This window comes from Pollicipes pollicipes, unplaced genomic scaffold (assembly GCF_011947565.3).
Source record: "Pollicipes pollicipes isolate AB1234 unplaced genomic scaffold, Ppol_2.1 Scaffold_6052;HRSCAF=7182_pilon_pilon_pilon, whole genome shotgun sequence".
Classification (NCBI taxonomy): domain Eukaryota; kingdom Metazoa; phylum Arthropoda; class Thecostraca; order Pollicipedomorpha; family Pollicipedidae; genus Pollicipes; species Pollicipes pollicipes.
Window position 1 is genome coordinate 11,549,425 of NW_023596805.1, and position 22,737 is coordinate 11,572,161.

The window sequence follows — 22,737 nt, forward strand, 5'->3', positions numbered from 1 at the left end:
GACGGCTGGGTAGCGGCTGTGAATCGGGACATCGCTGTACCGAATGATCACTGTCGCTGTCGCAGTGATCTGGCCTGATCTGCTCGAGGACTACTCGTGATCTAACCTGTCCCATTCGGTGGGCGATCTTTCCGATTTGATCGTGCTTGATGGGAGCCTGTAGTGATCAAGGTTGGTATGACCTAACCTGGCGCGGATCATGAACTGACTTGGTTTAGGTTTACCGCGTTCTGATCTCACTCCAGCCCACCCCGGCCTGGCCCCTTTTAGCCTAATAAGTTACATGACCCGGTTTTGCCTGTCTGGGTGGGGACCTGATCTAGCGTCCTTGGCATGACCCGGGTCATGTAATCATAACCTAGCCTAACCCGTACTTGTCTGATGCGACCTGACCACGTGGCCCGACGGGTAACAGGTCTGGTTTGTCTAGCGTCGTCAATCGTGATCTAACCTGACCCGGTGTCAGGTCTGCCTCGCCCTGACCCGGCGCCAGGTTCACCCTGACAGTCCTGACCCGACCTGGTGCCGGGGTTGTTCTTACTGCCCTGACCTGACATGGTATTAGATCTGTCCTAACCTGGATACCCATGACCTGACCTGACCTGCGGCGATCTTGCCCGGCAGGTACAGCGGCGGGAACGTGAGGCACGGCTGCGTTCTCGTGTGGGATGATGGACCACCCATGATCTCCTTCACAGACTACGTGTGAGTGAAGCTGGCAGTACCATCGGCGCTGAAACGAATGCCTCATCGCTGTGCGGAGTTTTTTTAATTAAGGGAACCAGATTGCAGGACACAAATCAATATGCACGTTTACAACATCATTTAGGCCTAAGACCTTCCAGTTTATGAAATCGAACACAGTACTTCTGCTGGACTATTCTAGCACATTCAGTAGAAAGAGGGAATGTCACGAAGTCAGAAATGACAAGAACGGCCGGCCACCTGGCCACTAATCGCCGTTGCCGGTCGACGATTCTGACGCATATGCATCAGCATCTGACGCAATGCATGGTTTGACGCAGGATGGCGAACGAACATTTTATTTCATTTCCCATACGTATACTATTTCCAGCACCTTTCAGTGGAAGCAAGCGGTATGAATAGTCCCACATTCGCGGTCTAGGTATGGCTCGTGTTAATCTGATAGCCCTTAAAGGCTTGGTGTAAAGAATGAGTTCAGAATTGTACCTGGAGCAAACCATTCTGTTTTTCCATGCCAAAATCTGTGAACTGATGAACTGTTATTTTTCCTTCAAGTTGTAGAGCATTATGATTCTACAATGCGGCTTTTCAACACTAAGCATTCCGAGCAGCTGAGATAGTGCTACTTTTTACACTTTTGCTGTAATACTTTGGCCCAAGCTGTGGCCATTATAATGATTACCATTACGTCATCCGCATTCCCTTGCATCTGCTTGTTAACATTTGGCCTGTGTCAATTCCAAAACCTTGCAGAACTATTGCCTCGTAATGGAAAGCTGGCGAAATGAAAGAAACGATATGAGCCAGAAGAATGCGACGCAACGTTCTGAATATGTTACTAAAGAAATAACTCTATTTGCCTAGTCACTTTACAGGGGAACTATTCACCTTGAAATAGTGAGCTTGGACATGTGCGTCGAGAAAATGTGCTTTGGTATAACGTGCGCTGAATTTATTGGAGTTACAATCGAAATGGCGTTCTTGGATATGTTGTACGCTGAGACGATGTTCGGTGAAATAGGTGTTCCAACGTCAAACAAGAAACATCAAAGCAGGACCCTGAGAATGCCAGAGGGAAAACACATACACATCAAAGCGCGCACAGGCAGACTGATGGCATTTAGCCATTGGCCTTGAAGATGAACATCTATGTATTTGAATAAAACGAATCATTTAATTGCATATCAACGCTGCTAAGAAAAGACTTAAAACAGCTAGCGTCAGCAAACACGTCAGCCTGTGTATAACGTGTTAACCCCGTGTATAACGTTTTTTCCCCGTGTATGAAGTGTTAACCCTGTGTATGACATGTTTACTCTGTGCATGATGTGTTTACCCTGCGTATGACGTGTTTACCCTACGTATGACATGTTAACCCTGTGTATGACGTGTTCGCCCTACGTATGACATGTTAACTCTGTGTATGACGTGTTGACCCTGCGTATGACGTGTTTACTCTGTGTATGACGTGTTTACCCTGTGTACGAGGTGTTAAACCTGTGCATGAAGTGCTGACCCCGTGTATGACGTGTTGAACCTGTGTATGACGGTTCGGCATGGCTTGTGATCGCGTGTGATTCTGCCGTTTGCTGTTCTAAATAGCTATATACTGCTGCTGAGCATATCCTTCCTGTTGTTGCAGGTACAACATGGTATTTCTCACCACCACCTACGTGTTTCCAATGCTAGCTATGGCGGTATCATACTGCATCATCGGTAAGCACGGTGATATGGAGTTTTGGCAGACCCGCTCGATGCACGCGCAAAAAGTCACCCGGCAGTTTTTGCGCGGAGAATCTCTCCCCTTCCTGCAGCGGCAGCTCGCGCGTCTGCACCAGCAGGCCGCGAGTAGAGCCAGACCAAGGGACGCCCCTAGGACGTCATTAACCAGGGGATTTCCTAAGGCTTTGATGTTTTCGATACGCTGAATGTGCCTCTAGAAAAACACTAACTTCGCCGGTGCTAGATCTATCGCCACATTGGACCGCCTAATTGGCATGAGGTGCGGATCTAAGCTCCTCCTTAGACTTGCTAAAGCAAGCAGTAGCATTAGAAAACTTCGCAATATCTCCTGTGGCCGGCTTATTGGTTCAGGTCAAAGGCGGTCAGACTAGCTCTGTTCAGCTTTCGCTTCCAGACGTTTTTGCCGCCCCTGCGCGGATTTCTACAGGTCCGCAGAGTAAAGCTGAAACACAAGGCACACTACCATTTGCTTCAAAAGGGAAATATGAGTCCACCTGGGCTCACTCCACGAGCTATCGTTACCTTGACTCGAAATAGCTTCGCGTTTGCTGTCTTGATGGACGATGGAACTGGCACACTACACACTGCAAAATATGTGTCAGCAGCATTCCCGCTTGTTTTATATCATGACAATGTTTCAGGGTTTGCTACGGTATGGCTTTGACTGTGGATGACTTCTTGATACAGCACTAACAAATCTCAGCCACTTTTGTGCATAGTGTTGGGCTTCACTGGTTTCAAGGCTGATTTGACGTCATTTTTAAGATTTGACCTCGCTGGGATTTGACATCAATTCGTCTCACCAAGGGTCGCGAAAATTGACAACATGTAGGCTGAAACCACGTCACTAACAGGCTAAGCACGCGTGGCAGCACTAGTTCTCCGTATTATCGCCAAGCAGACTTTTGTGTGCGTTACCGTAGGCCAGTGGTTTGGCCTCGCAGCGAGAAGATGTGGCTTACAGGTCACGCTAAGTTCGGCCCTAGTAACGAAAATGACACGAAAATGTTCTTAGTGTTTCGAGGGTGTCCACAAAAATGCGGAGGTACGTGGCGGGAAACGGCGCACGTGCGATAGTGCGCCGAACAGAACGAAACGAGCGGCTGCAGTGGGGCGTGGCGCGCAAATTGCGCATGCGCCGTGCTTATTTCCACAAAACTGTACCCCGGAAACCATCTGATGCAGGATTATGCTGAGAAACGCGGCCCATGAAAGCGAAGGATGACAATGTGAGACGAATGAGTCGAATGAGCCGAATGAGCATATGTCGACCAATGGTTGAGCGATCGCAAATGCAAACCGTTTAAAGCTCTAACATAAATGTCTTCACGTGGCGGCATTTCTTTTAAATGTTTTAACAGCTCCATTTGCCTTAAAAACGTCAATGAAATGTCCGGGCCAAGACCAATCAAGCATGATATAAATCGCTTTTCATGACCTTACTTTACACACGCCATTACAGACTCCTTCTTATCAAATTGTTGCAGATCATATTTGACACACATCTTTACAGACGTCATTTTACGCACGTTCTTACAGACCTTAATTACACATGCTTTTACAGACCACATTTTACACGCCCTTTTACAGACCTTATTCTACACACGCTTTTACAGACCTCACAGAGTCCTGACGGATTGAGATTCAGCTGAGTCATCCTCCGTTTTACTGCATGAGCTGCCATGTCTATATAGGCCTATTTTACATCAGTGACACTTTCAGCGCCAGCGCTTGACTGCTGCTGATGTATGGTGTATGCAATATTTGGGTTATGCATTCATAAAATTCAGAAACGTGCGATTTTTTTACAATTCATACTACAACTCTTTACAATTTTTACAACTTTTACAATTTTGTCTTGATTTTTAAAAATGTTTTACAGTTTATAGTACAAATATTTTCGTGCGTAAGTGATACATTGGTTACTTACCTATAGGCTGACATTTCATCACGTCCGGCCGAACTTTCTTTGACTGTAAAGCACAAATTATCCGGCTTGTGGTTTGTAATCCATTTTGTAAACAAACATGAGGTCTGGAGGTGTTTGACCCCTGGTGGCTTTGCTGTGGAGCTCCACATATGTGTACAAAGTGTGCCAACTATACGCATAGAGTTTTCCAATGGCCCGAAATCAGTGCGTTTTCCGATTTATCGGTGCCGTTGCCACGCTACAAAGTCTGGCTAACAGCCGTCATATGCTTTTATCTGTCCAGGCGCGCTCGACAAATCCCTTTTTGACAGGTCGAGAGCTTTGGGGCAGCCGCAGCATCGGCATACAGACCGATCGTCAGCTGGCTTCTGTGAGATCAAAACGGAAGGTGAGGGAGAGAACGTTGCAACATCAGCATAAGGAAACCGGCCAAGAGGCCTTCTGCAGTTCCAGAAGATCGTCGTCAGCCTCATGCATCACCTGTGCATGTGCTCGGTTTCAACGCGCAACGCTTTGCATTTTCAGATTGTTTATAAAATGCCTTATCTTTAGAAAAACACAGCAATAGATGCAAGGATTCGCACACGGCACCTCGAACCCGAAGGAAGTGCTCGCCAAGAAGCTTGCCCTGCGGACTCCGAACTAAGCAATTAAGTAACTGAACGAGCCTGGGTTCCAATCCCGTTTGGGCCATTGTTTCTGTATGCTAATGCAACCGCCGCAGCGGGTGCCTTCGCACAGCAGAGTGCGCGACAGCGTGTGGCGCTGAACATTCATGCGCATACACCTGCTACTCTGTTACTTACACCTATTGTTTCATTACATTTCAAATGGAATGAAAATGGTTTTGAAACCGGCCTGTGGCTCGGTCATGCTCGGGATGACGTAACTGTCGACCGCATTAAGATCAACGACACGTTGGTTGGCTAAGTACCTTATTATCGGCACGCTTTCGCTGTAACTGAGCTTGCTCAAACGCTCAGACGGCTAGCAGGACATTGACACCAGTCACGGAGTTCGAACAGAGCGCCGGTCCGTCCGCTGAAATTAGTTAGCTAGCAACTGCACTAATGCAGGGGAGTTCACCGTTGCGGTCAAGGGCGGTTTTGATTGTTTCAGTATGCAAGAGCTGATAATCAAACAAGTGCGTATCAGTGCGATTTTGCTCCCGATCAGTTACTCACATGCTTACGTAATCTTTCAGTGTGCGTACTTAGCTTATCAATAGTTTGGTTAAAAATTCAAGGTCTGAAAGCCGGTCTGAGAGTCCAAAAGTCAGTTTTTTCCCTAAAAAAGCATCCCATTGGCTATTTTCATACCCTTCTTAACTGAAGACTGCGGTAATCTCAAATGTCCATTGTACCTCCGAACACTTTCACGGTAAAGGCACCGCAGCTTAAAAAAAAAAATTGTAATTTGTAATAAAAATGTAATTTGTAATAAAAATGTAAGTTGTGATAAAAATGTGATTTGTAATAAAAATGTAAGTTGTAATTAAATGCAAGGTAATAAATGTAATGTAATTGGTAATAAACAAAATAAATTTGTATTCCAATGTACCTCAAAGTAGTCTTGTGGGGAATTTTTTTAGAATTATCTTTCGTTTTGTAAGGACGGAAAATCACCACACAAAGGTATGCAGGAAATAAATCAAGTTGGGACAACTTCAGTTCCTGCCAGGTTGTCACGTTGTGGTGCAATCGGTCTTGGCAATACTCGCCCTGGTCCGCAACCTTCGCAGCGATGTAGTTTCCGGCGGCTTTTCTGACTCTTGCTGAACAGGGTCACACATATGGAGAGTACTAAATCAGTCTCAGAGAAATACACTTGACATAGATAAGACAGTAGTACTAGCCTCATTCCCCGGATAAATAAACAGGAGAATGGAGATATATTCGGGTTGATATTTCGGCAACATGCCTTTATCGAAACAATAGCACTTCTGCTATCGTTTCGATAAAGACATGTTGCCGAAATATCAACCAACTATGTTTCCATTCTCCTGGCTTTTATCCGAGCCATGAGGCTAATACTTCTGTTTATGTCAATGATGTTCCTCGCTAATGCACTGAACAACTTACGTAAACACACTTGACAGTTTACTGGTAGTCATGAGTGGAGAGCACGGTGTGTGCAAATGGACCAGCGTCCATGCCTGGTTTTCTAGAAAGGGTAATTGTTTCTACGCTTTTTCGATGAACGATGCCCGTCCTGCCGGCTTTCCCCCCCCCCCATCCTATCTTTGGGTTCTTCGACACGGTTGCCGTCGTGAACCCGGGTCATGATAGCCACCAGGACCTTTAATATGGTATTCGCAATAAAGTCCTTAAATATTTATGCGATGGATCTGTATGTATTCAGCCCATGACCGGTTAGTGGTAAAACTTTCCGTAATTAGGGATTCCACGCGGAAGGTCCACTAAACTATTTGAATTTGCTCGAAGGCGACTTTCCTGAATCAAAGTAGCAAAACTTTGTCATTTCTGCCATTTTTATTACATTCATTTTTCATTTCATTCATTCATTTCATTCCATCATAGCCATTTCCAAATAGCCACTTATGATTGGGAGATGAAGGAGTGCTGTTGAAGGATCTGTGCTTTCGATTCGCTAAATGATAAGCTGGTCTCTGATTTTCTCGCAGCTCTCCTTGGGAAGCATTTATTTCGTGTTGTTTCATGATCACTTATGGCGATGAGCGCAGGTTGAAACGGCGTATTTTTGTGGTTGAACCTATGTTTGGTTGATAGCATCGCTCAACCAGTGCCACCTCACATACACTGAAGTGACTTATTGTCGGTGTAAGAGCTGCAAACCCCTGCCAACTTATAATGCCGAGAAAAACCCCAACGTTATGGGCGCTATATGGCCGTGCAGACCAGGTGCCAGAAAGTCCCAATACTGTTACTTCTGAGTAATAAACCCAAGATATTTCCCCTTTATACCAAGTCCGCCTCAGTTGTGCAGTGCTGAAGCGCTTCAGCGTCTGCATTTGAAAAGCTGCCGCTGAATGTCCTGCTTATTTGCGCATGTGAAAACGGATGGTGCGTTTCAGGGGAGTGTTGTCAAATTGTCGCTACACGAATGTCACCCTCGCTGATAATGCAGAATTAATGTTGCTGCAGAGTTTGGCGGGGTGGGCCTATGGTTCCATCGGTTTTTATTCTATGCAAAATATCGTTGACTTAAGCTAAAAGCGAAAACGCTGAACATCAACAACAAAAGCATCATAATCACCATCAGTACCATCAACACGTCTAACATCATCATGATATATGTACTTATAGAGTAATTGGCGAGTACGATATGTGTGTAAAATTGTGCTTTGTATGCCTGAAGTGTAAACTGGTCGTCTTTGTTACTAAAGCGGCCTCAGGGGATGGATATTTTAAACTGTGCGACTTTTTCAGGTTTTTCCTTATGACTGTCTAAATCTATTTGTCATATATTTGAAAAGGTATGAGGAAGGGATATAAATAATGCCGAAATGCAATGTTCAAAAAAGCCTGTTTAAATATTTTGTTACACAAACTGTGTCCTAACTCAGGCATATTCTCAAGGACATCAGTGCAATGTGAGCCTAAAACACGTGTATTTTCTCAACAGCGACCCTCTCGGTGAAGATGCTCGCTAGATGACTATCACGCTCCCGCATCTGCGCCGACGCTCTCAGCCGACAATCCTGTTTCAGATTGTGAGAATGTTCATCATCGTGGTCACCACGTTCGCGGTGTGTTGGCTGCCCTACCAAGCATATTTCGTGTACGTGTACCATGACTCCTCCCTTGCGCGGGCTGACTTCGTGCAGGTACGTACCTCTGCTACCACACCTTCACGGCGAAGGTCTGTCACGAGCGGATAAAAAATAGTGTGCTATGTATGTAGTGTCTCCCATTGAAACCTGGCGCCGACTATTTGCGATACGAGTATTGGTCAGGAATGCTATGGCTGCCACTGATCTTGGCGCTGATTCCAAAAATTTCAGTGCAGCCGAAGCTTCTACAAATTCTCGTTACCGTCAGTCCGGCTTTCGTTCTGTTCTGCAGTCCGTTTTTTACGTCGCAAGCTTTTGAGTTTCTACGACGTCTGCGACGTCAAAGGTCTCCTCGCCCCCTGATAAGGCCCCATCATGTGGTATCATCATGACATGCATGATTCTAACTCACGTCGAATGTAGTGGACTGTCTACTGGTGCCCACCAAAATATTAGATGCACTGCTCTCGCTCAGTTCTGTACGTTCCCTCCTGAAATCAGGCATCTTATGCATGGGTTGAATAAACTGTCAGCCAGTTTCATGACTGGAAACTGTGCTTTGGCATTTAAATTTAGGCGAATTGACATGGGGACCGCCGATGACTTAGATTCGCCGGCTCCTCCTTTTCGTCAATAGCTAACACTAAAATTGGCAAAAGCTACTGGGATTTGCCTCATCATTCTTAAGAAAAGTGCTTGACGCCATGACTGGAAATTTCAGCTTTCATTTATGAGTTATCCCACTGACGTGACCCAGACGAACGGCACAAGGGACGATTCCGCCCGTGCCGTCTCGCACAGCGTCGGTTATATTAAGGCTACGAGTTGATTACGCCCGGCCTCGACCACTGCTGCTGGGCGCCAACGCACTTGAGCGTGGCTGTGCGTTTTGATATCCGGCTCGGTGGCGGCTAAATCCAGCTCGAATTGGATCATTTCTTCGCCCTGCTGCCCGTTCCAGTCCGCAGCCGCTCGGCTCCGGGGCTGGTAACGGGAGTCGGTCGTTGCCACGGAGAAGGCACGCCAGCTTTGCCGCAGCCCGCTACAGAAGAGGGCGTGCTCTTGACTTGGGTGTTTCACGGGCTGACGTGACGTAGATGAAACGGCCGAGTATTCCCCGGCAACAGCTCCGGATGTGTTTATTAGCACACGCGGCGGTTTTTGCGGTGGTTTTTGGAGCTCGCGGCTGCATTTAAGAGCTTGATTTTGTGACTGAGTAGGGAGAGGCGGCACAAAGCCGATTGAAGGTGAAGATAGGTAAATTGGGCGACATCTTCTACTGTTCTGTCTACCTTGTGGTAATTGGCAAGTTGCCAAAGATTTTTCCGACGCTTGCAGCATCCAGTTATACAACATTGCTTCTCATTGGCCCTCTTTAGTACCCATTTTGCCTCCCCCTTACAATAGACGGCCTGAGTGTTGTTGGTGTGACGTCAGTAAAGACTTGCTCAGTGCAGCATTCGTTTTCTAGCAGAACGCGACCTAGCTGCTTTATCCTTAATCATCCTTCCCTCGGGCTGTTAGGTGTGGGTGTGCCGGCCTTTGGAAACGTAATCACTGCGAAGTCAAATATCGGGAGATCAAAGAGGCCACGAGTCTCCCTGTTTGCTGAAAGGCCCCTGCAATAGCTTCAGTTCAGTTCTACCGCTACTGAATCGGTCTCCTTCACCGTTGAAAGTGTGACCTGGCAGGTAGCTTATGTCGGCGTAAAAAGCGTTCGGGGGTGACACCACTTATACTCAGAGCCGTCAGGCACGGTACATGGCTCGGTAGAGTCACGGGCCATGGTCAGTATTCGTTGGCCCGGAGTGAGCTGCTGAGGTTTTTTGTTGCCAGCGGGGCGGTTGTCAGTCAAGTTTGGGTCGAATGTAGGGTGTCGAAAACCACAGCATCACTTTTAAAAGCTTTCTAAAGGCTTGGGTTGTAAAATTGGTGATTCGTGAAGGCATTTTGTCTGAAATTACATGACAAAGTTTGCATGACTTTAGAGCATTAGCGTAGCGCGCATTTCCACATTTCCAGAAAACCGTTGTCAACAAAATATGTCACCTTGACACAGCCTAAGTTTTTTTAAATGTAGCATCTTGTGTTACATGTAACATGCAATGCATGTAATAATGTAATACCTTTTCAAATTATTTTGAAATGTCTTGTCTTAAGAACAACTTGTGTGGTGCGGCGGTTAGAACGAGACGTCGCCGTCACCAGCGGCATTGTATGGCCGGCGAGCTTACAGAGAATACTGATGCCAGTCTAAACACAAACAGTCGCATCATAGCACACACGCATAAAAGCGAAGCGGCCAATCAGGAATCGATGACGACGCACGTGCCGTCGGGCGGCAGCCAATTACGAGTCAGAGCTGAGGCCGGTGGCCGGTCGAGCGCAGCCTGGAAGTTAGGCTGTGCCGCCGGGCGGTGGCACGATCAGATGGTGTGCTGCAGGCCGCCCAGATGTATGATGGTCCTTGCAAGCGCACGTTTCATCACTGTCGCCTTTGCCGCACCTCTCTCAAGTGCGGAATTGCGCGCTGGCTGCTGTCATGTATTGCTGCTGAGGTTTATGTAACGTGACGGTACTTGTGCGTGTGTGTTTCAGCACCTGTTCCTCGCGTTCTACTGGCTAGCCATGTCATACGCCATGGTTAATCCTCTCATCTACTTCTGGATGAACAAGAGGTCAGTTCTTGAGAGATGGGCATTGTATATCACGGAGAGGTCAATGAGTGTGTGGAAGACTCGCGTCAATAGTGTCCACATTCTGCGCTGTGATAAAGGCGCCAACCGTTTGCCGCCCATTTCGCGTGTCACTCAGAAACGTCCACGGACGTCGCATGTCGAAACATCATGGTTCCGACCAGCGACCATAGCATGCGCTAAAGAAAAAGATAATATCAATAGTCCAGGGGTGCATGATTCTTGATTTCGTATTTCGAAAGTGAAAACAGAAATTTCCAGACACCAGTGATTTGACGGTGACCCCCAGCAATCTCCTGACAGAAAACTACTCATTTCCAGCGTTATCATTTCGGTTAACTTAAAGGGAGCGTTCCACATTTGTATTGAGTTTTGAATTAAAACAGTCACCTTAAAGATCACTGGGTGCAGTTTACAGCTCTGGCCTTTTTAAGACCTAAACCCCTATAGTTTCTGAGCTATACGCCTGTAAAAATGTCAAACTTTTTCGATGTCATCCATATATCCATGACGCCATAACAACGTCATTCAAATGTTGTCATTCCACTGGCCGTGTGGCGACCAAGATCAATATGAATATCACTGTCAAGTCAATCATATCTGGCGTTCCTGAGCACGATTTCCAGATATAACGGCCATCAATTGGCTCTCAATCAATGTTGCGCAAGGTATGATGACGTAATCAAACGATGACGCATTGTGGAACATGCTTACCAAGCAGAGGATGTGCTGTCTAGCGTAGTTTTTCACTTAGTAGGTAAAGCAATAGTCATAGGTGGGCTTATTTCATCATATCCAACGCTTATATCAGTATCTTTAAATGTGGAGCGTTCTCTCCATCTTGGTGTAAGCTGCGGACAGGACAGTGCGATGCTCCTGGGACTGGTAATAATGTGTGCCTGCTGTGATGGGACTGTGACCAACACTGATTATAAGAGTACTCCCACGGCACTTGGAATTCATGCTATATGAAGACTGCTTCGGCATTCGATACGTGTCGTGCCACTTGAATGAGCTTTCTTCCACTTGACACACGTTCAGAATTTGTATGAACGAAACACGAATCTTTACAATTTGGAAGTCCAGGTGGCAGGAGGATACAGCAAAGCCTCATTGAAAGGCTTGTATTCCAGTAAAAATATGACATCCGCGACAGATTGGCAAGGGGATGCGGGCGCCGTTGCTAATAACGTGCAAAGGTACCAGTTGAGCATGCAGACTACCTATCTCTTCCAGCTTTTTTTTGTTGGAGGGCACGTTATATGGAAAAACCTGATGCTCTGAAGCATCTCGTTTGCTTACGCCATAAGGTGCTCGAGCCGACGCCTGCACTCATGAACCACTTGAGTCTCTTAATCGGGGCGTCGAGTTCTCCTTAAAGCTGCGCGCCTTCGCGCTCCCGCACCCCTCAGAGCACTTACTGTTGGCGACTCCGATGTAAGCACGAGGCTGCGCCGACAGCTGCAGGAGGATTACGCATGGACCTGCAGAGCAGAACCCACTGCAGCATGCCGCACAAGGTGGAAACATTGTCACCAGACAGGACACTGTAGCCAATGCAATAAAAACGATCAGTTCAAGCAAAGCATCTATAGAGCTTTTTATATTATTTTATATCATTATATCTTTAGAAAATGTGATGTAGTCTTCGCCAGTTTTAAGCGATTTTGGTCTTAATTGTACATGACAACACCTCAATGGCCGAGATGCATCCTTTTTGGAAAGAATGAATTGCCGTTTGCAGTGAGATTGTCCTGCGATACCCTAATGTGTGTCACGGACGAGATTCTGAGAGTACACGACAGTTTCCTGAGGCACCGCTTTGTATACTTCCAGTGGCATGAGCCCCTGTCCCCCCCTCCCCCCCCTCCCCCCCCCCCAATGCTGACTTGAGACCCCCGAATACTCCTCTGAGCCCTCTCAATACATATGAACGAAGAGAAAAAATCTGGGCCTACTCAATGCAGAGCAATTACGTTAATTATTGGTATGCTAGGTGGTTGGTAAATATGTATATCACTATTTTTAACATAACGATTTGTACCAAATTCATTTTTCTAGGTACCTAGTATTATTTTCCCTTCAGATGAAAGTCAATCTAGAAATGTTTGGCAATGTCACTTTTTCAAATGGCAACGCCTGTACTGGGATACAAAACAATGACTTCAGTATGCAGCAATTTTTAAAAGTACGGGGTGGCCCAACTAAGAGTTAACGCATGTTTACTCAAACAGCGTCAGGTGTATTTGTCGGATGCTCGTTGCTTTGGTAGTTACACAACACGATCAGTGATCGTGGTAATCATCAGTGATCAGGCTTCTGAGATTCACCAAGATTTTGTCGGTGAATTACACCCCACTCTAAGTTTTTCACAAAATGCCAGCTCACATGAACTTAAAATAGGCAGTCCAAAACAATTTTTAAGTTACGAAATATTTCAAACAAAAAATTATCTTAATTCTAAGGACGCAGATATAAGTGGCCGAAAACCGGGCAGAAACAAGGTTTTGGACTCAACATTTTCGGCTGAGCCCCCCCCCCCCGACGATTTTGAAAGTGATACCCTTGACGGTTTCCAAAAGAATGTTGAACATCATGTTCGTCCCCCGGTGATTCTGCGCACAGACAAATCTAACTAAGACCCAGATAACACCCAGCTCTAACCTATCCCATGCGGTGCAGAGCCGAAATGGTTGGCAAAACCGCGCCGGCGTAACCCGTGGAATTGAGGCGGAATAAACAACACATGCGCTAACGTCATTTTAAAGTGACGTAGACCTCGATAGCCGTAATATGTTGCATCACGTTCGAATGGCGCCGGCGCACGCGGTCAAAACTGTCTGTACCGGTGGATCTTGCTCGCTCCCTTTCTGCGCTAGTATGCATAATGCCAGCTGGTGTTCGCTATTAAAAGTGAAATATAATTTTGGACCTTTTACAAAGCCCCTTAATGAGCAAACGAGGCGTATCGAGTGGACTCACGCGTCAGGAGCTTGCCCTTGTGGTTCTTCAACTGACCGAGGGCCGTATTAGATCCGCGCTACCCGACCTGACCCAACCTGACCCGGACCTGACCCGACCTGACCTGGACCTGACCCAGACCTGACTCGGACCTGACCCGCCCCGATCAAACCCCCGATTCGATTCCCCGATCCGACTTGACCCAACCAGGCCCCACGACCCGACCCGACCCGACCTGACCCGGACCTGGCCCGGACCTGACCCGACCCGATCCGACCCCCCGATCCGACCCCGATCCGACTCAACCCAACCCGGCCCCACGACCCGACCCGAACCCGACCCGGACCCGGACCTGACCCGGACCTGACCCGGACCTGACCCGGACCTGACCCGACCCGAACCGATCCCCGATCCGACCCCCCCGATCCGACTCGATCCAACCCAGCCCCACGACCCGACCCGACCCGACCTGATCCGGACCTGACCCGGACCTGACCCGGACCTGACCCGACCCGAACCGATCCCCGATCCGACCCCCCGATCCAACTCGACCCAACCCGGCCCCACGACCCGACCCGACCCGACCTGACCCGGACCTGACCCGGACCTGACCCGACCCGACCCGACCCGGACCTGACCCGGACCTGACCCTGACCTGACCCGACCCGAACCGATCCCCGATCCGACCCCCCGATCCGACTCAACCCAACCCGGCCCCACGACCCGACCCGAACCCGACCCGACCCAGACCCGACCACACCCATCACGTGACGCTCCAGTCTGTGCACAGGCTCCCTTCCGGTAACCAACTGTTGGAAATTTTCTCCGTAGTTTAGTAGTGCATAGCAGCTTGGCTTAGCACTTGCAGGAGATGTTCACACGCTTTTTACGATCCCCAAAGCTTTCTGCTCAACATTATGTCACTTGGGATATGCTATCTAGGCAGCTACGATTAAGCCCAAGAGATTTGTTGTATAAAGAAGATCGCCTGCCGATTATGGAACAGCATTGCGCTAAATTAGCGGGTCCCTTGCGGATCCTGACAGACCTGACATCTTCGCTTCGGCAGAAGCAACTGCTAAGCGAGCAGTTGCACACCAATGACAATAATGGCTCAACAGTCTTGCCGCTCGGCAAACAAAGCGGTGCAGTTAGCATCGACAGACCCCCGGCTTGAGGGCTAAGAACATATTGTACGTCACTGAGCTCGGCGGATGTGGACATACTTGCTGGGTTAAGTATCATACATCTCACTGTGTCCATATGCGTATTGATTCAGAGATGGCACGGTCATGATTAAAAACGTGCTTGCCATCTGCTTCAAGGAATAGCGGGAATTATGTTACTCCTCCGCAAAATATAAGGTGCGTGTGGGAACCCGCCGTCGCCAGAGTACACGCGTATTTGAAATCACTTTTCGTCACGCGTCAGCAGCTGATAAAACATCAAACCCTCACGCAAAACGGTCATCTCTTTTTGCTCGTACGTTTCCGACTAGCGTTAGAGTTGCGCCAAGGCGAAGGTCGATGACGATGGTCGACGCGAGGTCGATGTGTAGATTTTGGCTGAGGGTTTTCCCGGGAAGGCTGTTACGCGTTGCCTTGCAACGGCTGACGAAACAGGGAAGATTAGTGGAAGGCTCAGCTTCCGAGACCACGCTGCTCTATGTCTGGCATGCGCCCCTGGCTGCCGGCCAGGTGGGACATGGCGGACAGGGGTCCGTGACCCCGTGACCCCGTGACCTGTGACCTGTGACCCTTGGTCCCCCTGGTAACGTGAACCCCTTCGCCCCGTGATCTATGACCCCGTGACCTGTGACCTGTGACCCTTGGTCCCGTGACCCCCTTGACCCTCTTCGCCCCGTGACCCCGGGATCCGTGACTTCGTGACCCGTGGTCCCGTCACCCATTGATCCCATGTCCCCATGATCCGTGACCGCGTGACCCGTGACCCCTGACCGGTGACGCCTTGTCCCAATGATCTCGTGACCCGTGATCCCCGACTGACGTTAATTTCATACACCAGGTTCCGGGCCTATCTTCGCCAGCTGTTCCGCTGCTGTGCCAGCAAAAGGAGTCTCGAGTGCTTCGTCACAGAGCCGCGGCAGTATATGACTAATGGATTCCGAAGTAAGAGGCCAGCGCGTGCAAATAGTGTGTGGAAAGCTTTCGTTCTGTTATATCCGACAAATGCATTACATCCGTGTTTATTCATATTTTGAAATATATTAATGTATCTGATACAAATAAAACAATGCATGAATCACGTAATCAATTAATACAATAATCTCGAAATATACCATAGATACCCAAACGTACGTAATAGTACCTAAATCATGTCCAAATGTAATATAATCATCTTCAACTAAAAGTAAAAAAGCATGGTGTATACGATTTTAGAATAAACGATTTTTCGAATAGGCTGCACGTTTTCCTGTGGTTAAAATGAACAGAAGTAGATGAAGCATCCCATGCAGAGTCTTACACACTTGTATTTTATTGAGTTTTGGCGATGACACATAAGCCCAAACACTGCCTAGTGTCTGTTATCCGCTAGTGATCCCCAAATAAACACCGAAACCAGTAAACGCGCACACGCGCACCAAACCAGTTAATGCGTCGTCCCTTTCCGTCTTCCTCTGGAGCGCCACCGCTGTCCCCCCATCGCAGCGAACCCAATCCCACGTCCGCGAATCGCCGCATGCCACGCGTAGCTGGATCGCCATATGGGCGTCGCGGCGCGCCAACAGGCTTCGAATAACCCGCGCTAGGTGGCTATCGGCCCGCTAATATTCGCGGCGTTTGCTCCGGAGAGGCCGGGCTGCGCAGGTAAGGCCTCCGATATGGCCGACGTCCGCTGGCGTCTGCGGCGGGCCGATCCCGAGGCCATCCTGCGAGGTGTGAGTTGTGAGAGGGAGGTCCAGTGAGCTGTGAGCTGTGAGAGGGAGGTCCAGTGAGCTGTGAGCTGTGAGAGGGAGGCGCTGTGGACGGTGTGAGGGGGGCCACCATGAGTTGTGAACTGTGAGAAGAAGGCCACCGAGCTGTAAGAGGGAGACCCGTAAGCTGTGAGAAGGAGGCCCCTTGAGCTGTGAGAAGGAGGCCCGTGAGCTGGGTAGGGGAGGCGCCGTGGACTGTGTAAGAAAGGCCTTATGAGCTGTGAGGTGTGAGAGGAAGGCCCCGCGAGGTGTGAAAAGGAGGCCCGTGAGCTGTGAGAGGGAGACCCTTGAGCTGTAAGAAGGAGACCCGGTGAGTTGTGAGGAGGAGGCCCCGTGAGCTGTGGGAGGGAGGCGCCGTGAGCTGCGTGAGAGAGGAACGATGAGCTGTGGTGCGTGAGAGCGAGGACCTGCAAGCTGTGGGAGGGGGAGGCCCCATGGGCTGTGAGAGGGAGGCAGGACTAGGGCCTGCTGAATGGTTCAGGTCCTGGATCGCGGTCTGCTGTATCCCGTGTCTGGACTTCGTCTGCTGTATGTCGGAGCTGACGTTTTATTCCCATTGCACTGCATTTTGGGCTGCGATGAGGTTTTATTTTGATCTGCTGTGATATGGTGTTATGATTTGCAACGTCTTACCTGCCGTTCTACCTCCGTCGATGGTTGCAGTCTGAGCTGTGCTGGTTCCATGTACTGAGATGTGATGGTCTCATGTACTGCGGTGTAATGTTCCCCCTGCCTGGCCTGCGTCTGAGACTCCTGACTTTGTCAGAAGGCTCCTCAGAGTCTCCTGACTTTGTCAGAAGGCTCCTCAGAGTGTCCTGACTTTGTCAGAGGGCTCCTCAGAGTCTCCTGACTTTGTCAGAAGGCTCCTCAGAGTCTCCTGACTTTGTCAGAAGGCTCCTCAGAGTCTCCTGACTGTGCTCTGGCCCTGCCCGTCCCCACCCTGACCCTGCTACGCTCGCATTTCCTCTTGCCCTGATTCTCCGCTGCGGCAGCCACTGCCACCATGCCTTGATTGCTGGCTGATTGCCGGCCGATTTCCGGCATGCCAGCTGTCATGCCCTGATTTTCCGCTGCGGCAGCCCTGGCTCTCCCTCTCTCGGTCATTCGCTGACCTGTCCTGGCCGCCCACTCCGCGTTATCTTTGCCCGACTGGCATGTCCCATGGACTTAGCATTGTTGCGCTGTATCGACCTGATGCCGCCTGGTCTGGACCCCGCCCCGCTGTCTTGCCATAATCTGGTCGGCTTTTCCCCATGTCATGGCCTGCCTGCTTGCTTTTCTCCTGCCCTCTCCTCTCGTTCTGCTCCTCTCCACTCACTTTTACTCCGGTCCCGCTCTACGTGCTCTAACTCTGCCCTCCCACTCCCCATCTCTAACTCTGTTCCCCATTTCCCTGCTCTAAGTCCACTGCACCCCCACCTCCCCTGCTTTAGCTCCGTCACAACCCATTCCCCTGCCTCTAACGCCGCCCCGCACCCACACTCTCCCTGCTCTAACTCGCCCCCCTTCCCCTGTTCTAGCCCCGCTCCACCCCACTCCCCCACCGCCAGCGCCGCCCCCACTCCCCCTGCTCTAACTCCACCTCCCCACGTTCCCTGCTCTACCTCCGCCCCTACTTCCCTGCTCTAACTCACCCCCCCCCCCCACTCCCCTGCTTTAACTCCGCCTCCCCCCCACTCCCCTTTCTCTTTCTCCATCCCCACTCCCCCGCTATAACTTCACCCTCTTCACTCCCCATCTGTAACGCCACCCCCCACTCTCCCTACTCTAACTCCGCCCACCCCCCTCCCCCCCGCCATTCGCCGTGCTCTAACTCCCCCACTCCATCACCTCTAACGCCGCTTTCCATTCCCCCTGTTTTAATTCCGCTCCCGCCCCCTCATTCCCCTGCTCTAACTCCACCCCCGTCCCCACACTCCCCTGCTTGAACTCCGCCCCGCCCCGTCGCCAGGTCGCCAGTCACGACGCTCGCACGTGGCCTCTGAGCGCACACGGCTCGAACGCACCTCTTCGACCATGATCGGCTCGGCAGCGTCGCCCATCTTGCAGCAGCCGCCTCCGGAGCTGCGCGCCGTCGCCGGAGCCGGCGGTCCGCTCCGGCTGCTGGCCATCCCGTCGCTGACGCGCCGCTCGTCGCGCGCGCCCGGGGAGCGGCCGGTGGTGCTCTGGCAGCGGCGCGAGTCGGACGTCAGCGGCTCGTACGCCACGCCCGAGTCGAGCCCCGATCCATGCCGACCGGCGGCGCAGGTCCGCCTCCTGCTGAGGCCCCCGCCGCCGGCGGCGGCGGCGGTGGGAGGCGGTGAGGGGGCTCGTGGTGGGCACGGCGGGGGTGGCGACGTTGGGAGGGACGAGCTGAGTAAGGCCGGAAATGTCAGCGGGGAGGAGGAGCCCATGGCCCCGGCGGAGGCGAAGGAACTGGACGACACGTCGGCCGACTCCCACAGCAGCTGGGCGGAATCCACAGCTGAGGTCGAGACCAACGGGCTTGCTCACTGCGCTTCTGACTCGTTTAGCAATCTCAGCGAGGCTTTCTTCGACGCCCGGCCGTGATGCTGCGTGGGACGGGCGTGCAGTGAGCGGCGTCGGCACCGACCACGCGGCTGTACGTTTGAGCGGCGCCACCTTTTCATGTGTGGAACACAGAGTCGGGTGAGGATCGTGTTGCGTTGTTGGATTCGTTGTGGACGATCACTTCTTGTCCTTCACTGTTCGGTGGAAGTACGGGTGACTGTGTCCTTCGCGCTGGTCGCTGATAGCACCTTTGAGGTCCAGACTCTGCCCTGACATGTTCTGTGATGCTCTCGCTCACCTTCGCCGTATCTGATTCAGACCTGCGAACCAATATCACGGTCCGGGCCCGTGAATCGTCATCGAGGTTCAAAGCCCTGCGAACCCAGTGCAGGGTTCAGTGGTCGAGGACCTGCGAACCGTCATCAAAGATCGTGGTGCAGGCCTTTGGACCACTTCGACAGTTCATTGTGCCAGTGCATGGACCGTTCCCAAACTCACAGGCTTGTCACCCGCATCCGCACGTTGTCAAGGTCTCTTATTTAGGCCGACGGGCTGTTGTGACCATTCGTGGACCCACACGCTATTATTAAAGTCTGTGGTCTGGACCCAGGAACCGGCGGAAAATGCAGGGAGCGGTTTGGGCGGTGAAGCTACCGCGAAGGATCTCTTACAGTTGCAAAATGTTACAATGATGTTAATTTTGGTGGAAGTTAATGTGGTGACTGCCACACTTCCCATACATCATTATCTACCTATGTGGACCATTGTGACAGTTGTAGGCCTAGACCCCCGGCTACCACCATGGTCTGGTCTGGTCTCTGGTCTGGGTCTGTAAATTATCATCGCGGTGGTGGGGTCTTGACTGAACCTCAACCAGAACCTGTGGAAGATCATTGGGCTCCCATATCCATAACAGGCTACCGCTGCGCGGGGAGAAGTTACCACGTCTCGACGAGAGAGACTGTACTGTATCCTGCGAGAGACTGTACCTCTCTAGGAGCGTTCAAGCTAAACATGGCCGGGCTATACGGGAGAATTGTTTGCTACCTCCTTTCCCGTTTGTTGCCTGCTTTCCTGCGCGCAAGTGGAATGTCTGAAGCGTGACCCAGCGATGATGATTTGGGTTTTGGGGCGCGCCGATCGCGTTAACAGCTGACGCTGTGTGGTTCAGCTTCGGTCGGACCGGGCGGCAGGCCGAGGCGCGCGCCTATGGTGAGTTACACGCCCGGTGCACCTTAGCGTCGACCAGTATATCTGGCAAAACGCGGACGCCTTGCAAGGCGACAGGGATTTCAAGAAGTCGCTCGAATAGTGCTCATGCCAACCATTACCCCTCGATAAGCTCAAACTTTTTGCGTAGTCCGTGGACGTGCAGAATCTTGTGCAGCGCACTGGCAGGAAGCAGTCATTATTTCCACGGAAGGGTCAAAGCATTTTGTTACCTCAGAGGCTTGTAGAGATCCGTCATGATTAGTTGAGGAGCAAAGCCAGCATTCACTGATTTTCTCACCACCTCTTATAGGTTTTGCCCATTTACTCGTGATCACATGAGGCCTTGTTTTGTTTTTCTGGCATAGACCGAGCTCACTTTGAAAGACAGTGCTCATTCTTTTCGTGGTTTGCCCATTAAACAAGCCACGAAAACAAAACGTTAAGCATGAAACCAAAGCATTCGGCGGGAAAACAAAATATTGGGGATGAAGCCAAGACACTCAGCATAAAACCAAAGCATCAAGCGAAAATCTTGCGTGCCTCGCGAAAAGACGCTGCGAAGAAGGCCTTTGAAAAAAACAACTGGTTGTGCTAGGAACAAGAACAAGGAGAGCGAGGAAAAGGATGAGAGCTTAATTGGATGTTTTTGACTTTTATACAGGTAAATGGATATCACCTGCCAGAAAATTTCTTAACTTGATTGTCCCGAAACGAGGCGAAAAAAGAATCCAAAAATTACTTGTGCCCACCAGGTCCAGAGCAACAAAAGGTTGTCCCTTCTGTACTGTTCCGTTTGGTTGCCCTCGCCGTAACACTGCGGCCAGTGGTGCTACCACACTTGAAGGTGCATCCCAAATTGCTGCCATGTTTGAAAGGATCATTGTTCCTGTCATAGGCACCTGTTTTTAAGTCGGCAGCCTGTGAGGTTATCGCGGTGTAAGAGGTGAACGCCCACACAAATTACACGTTTATAATTGGGGGAGTTGGTACGCCTGTTCAGCCGTTTGAATAAAAACTATTTTGAGAGTCGCTTTAAAATCCCGCGTCACCTTACCTCACAAAATGGGCGAAATGATTGAAAAATCTTGGCATATTCTTCTGTTTCTTATATCGTATTTTATTTGTCAACAGTTTGATATTTACCCTGGAATAAATATGCACATTTAGGGCTTAGCATGAGAATAATGAGAGCCACGTACCACCCGAAGCAGAAAAAAGGAAAGGTCTCCAGTGCCTGGGATTTGTTCTGGTTGGAAACCTCTTACTACAGCTATTATTATGTTCTATTTCTAAGCAATGTGGAATTACCGAACGCTTTATAGGCTCAATCCCAGCTAAGGTGTCATGGCGCGGGGTGTTTTTATTCCGTTCATAAAATGATTAGGAAATGAAGTACGCGTCCATGAACCTTTCTGTGCCTGCAAATTTCTGCCGGTCCCTTTATGAGCGAGGTGATGCGCAAAGTGCCATCCAGTTATGTCACGTTGAATGCCATTTTTTCACATCTCCATCTAGTTCAACGTGCAGGGTTGATGGTACATTTCAATCGTGTGAATAGGTGTCCGCATTTATTGATAGCTGGTAGTTCTGCTATTCATTTGTTTTGAATACGTCACATGTGTTATACCCATAAAGGTCACCAATGTTGTTAAACGTATCCTCGACAATCGATGACGTCACGACGTCTTACACTCGAGAGACCAGGCGACTAATCACTCCACTTTCCCGATGTTCTCAAGCCGTGTCCACGTGTCTTCCCCGTTACTTTGTTACCGACTGCGGATGTGCACTCCATCTTCCAGTGATACGTTAATGATCTCCATTCATAAAGGCATCTGTATCGCTTTTCGGTGTGCCGAGTGAGCCGCTCTTTCTGCGACGTCACGCTGCGGCCGCGTCGTGTTGTGTGACGTCACGACGCAAGTGTCGCGTCTCGGCGAGTGTTGCCGCGCAGGAGAATGTGAGGGCGCTCAGTGTACCGACGTCGATCCGAAACAACGTCGTGGGGAGACCGATGCTGCCTCGGTCGGCGCCGACACACCGCGACCACGCTGCCTGAGGAGACGCCATGTTGGATCGGGACCGCCATGTTGGATCGCCACTGTTGGATTGTCATGTTGGGTTGGGCGACGCCCGGGCCCTGCAGGTCGGTGTCTGAAATAAACTTTCTCCAGCAAACCGTGTCTTGTAGAGCTCATTTGAGATTCACAACTGCGAGAGTGAAAGACACAGCCGCCAGCAAGTCGGCCCCCGAATGCAGAGGCGCGGGCTCAAATCCCATCCATCGTAA

The 22,737-nt window shown here is 50.1% G+C and overlaps 1 protein-coding gene across 1 annotated transcript in view; it reads left to right on the forward strand.

The window, feature by feature from the left end:
* LOC119104790 (tachykinin-like peptides receptor 86C) overlaps nt 1-19,274 on the forward strand; it is a 37,574-nt gene extending 18,300 nt beyond the window's left edge. Inside the window, exons 4-11 of the mRNA XM_037228512.1 lie at nt 625-705; nt 2,348-2,421; nt 4,690-4,766; nt 8,070-8,186; nt 10,731-10,810; nt 15,815-15,918; nt 18,676-18,806; nt 18,897-19,274. Coding sequence (XP_037084407.1) covers nt 625-705; nt 2,348-2,421; nt 4,690-4,766; nt 8,070-8,186; nt 10,731-10,810; nt 15,815-15,918; nt 18,676-18,806; nt 18,897-19,274 — 1,042 coding nt within the window. The remainder of the gene's footprint in view (nt 1-624; nt 706-2,347; nt 2,422-4,689; nt 4,767-8,069; nt 8,187-10,730; nt 10,811-15,814; nt 15,919-18,675; nt 18,807-18,896) is intronic.
* The last annotated feature ends 3,463 nt before the right edge of the window (nt 19,275-22,737 follow it).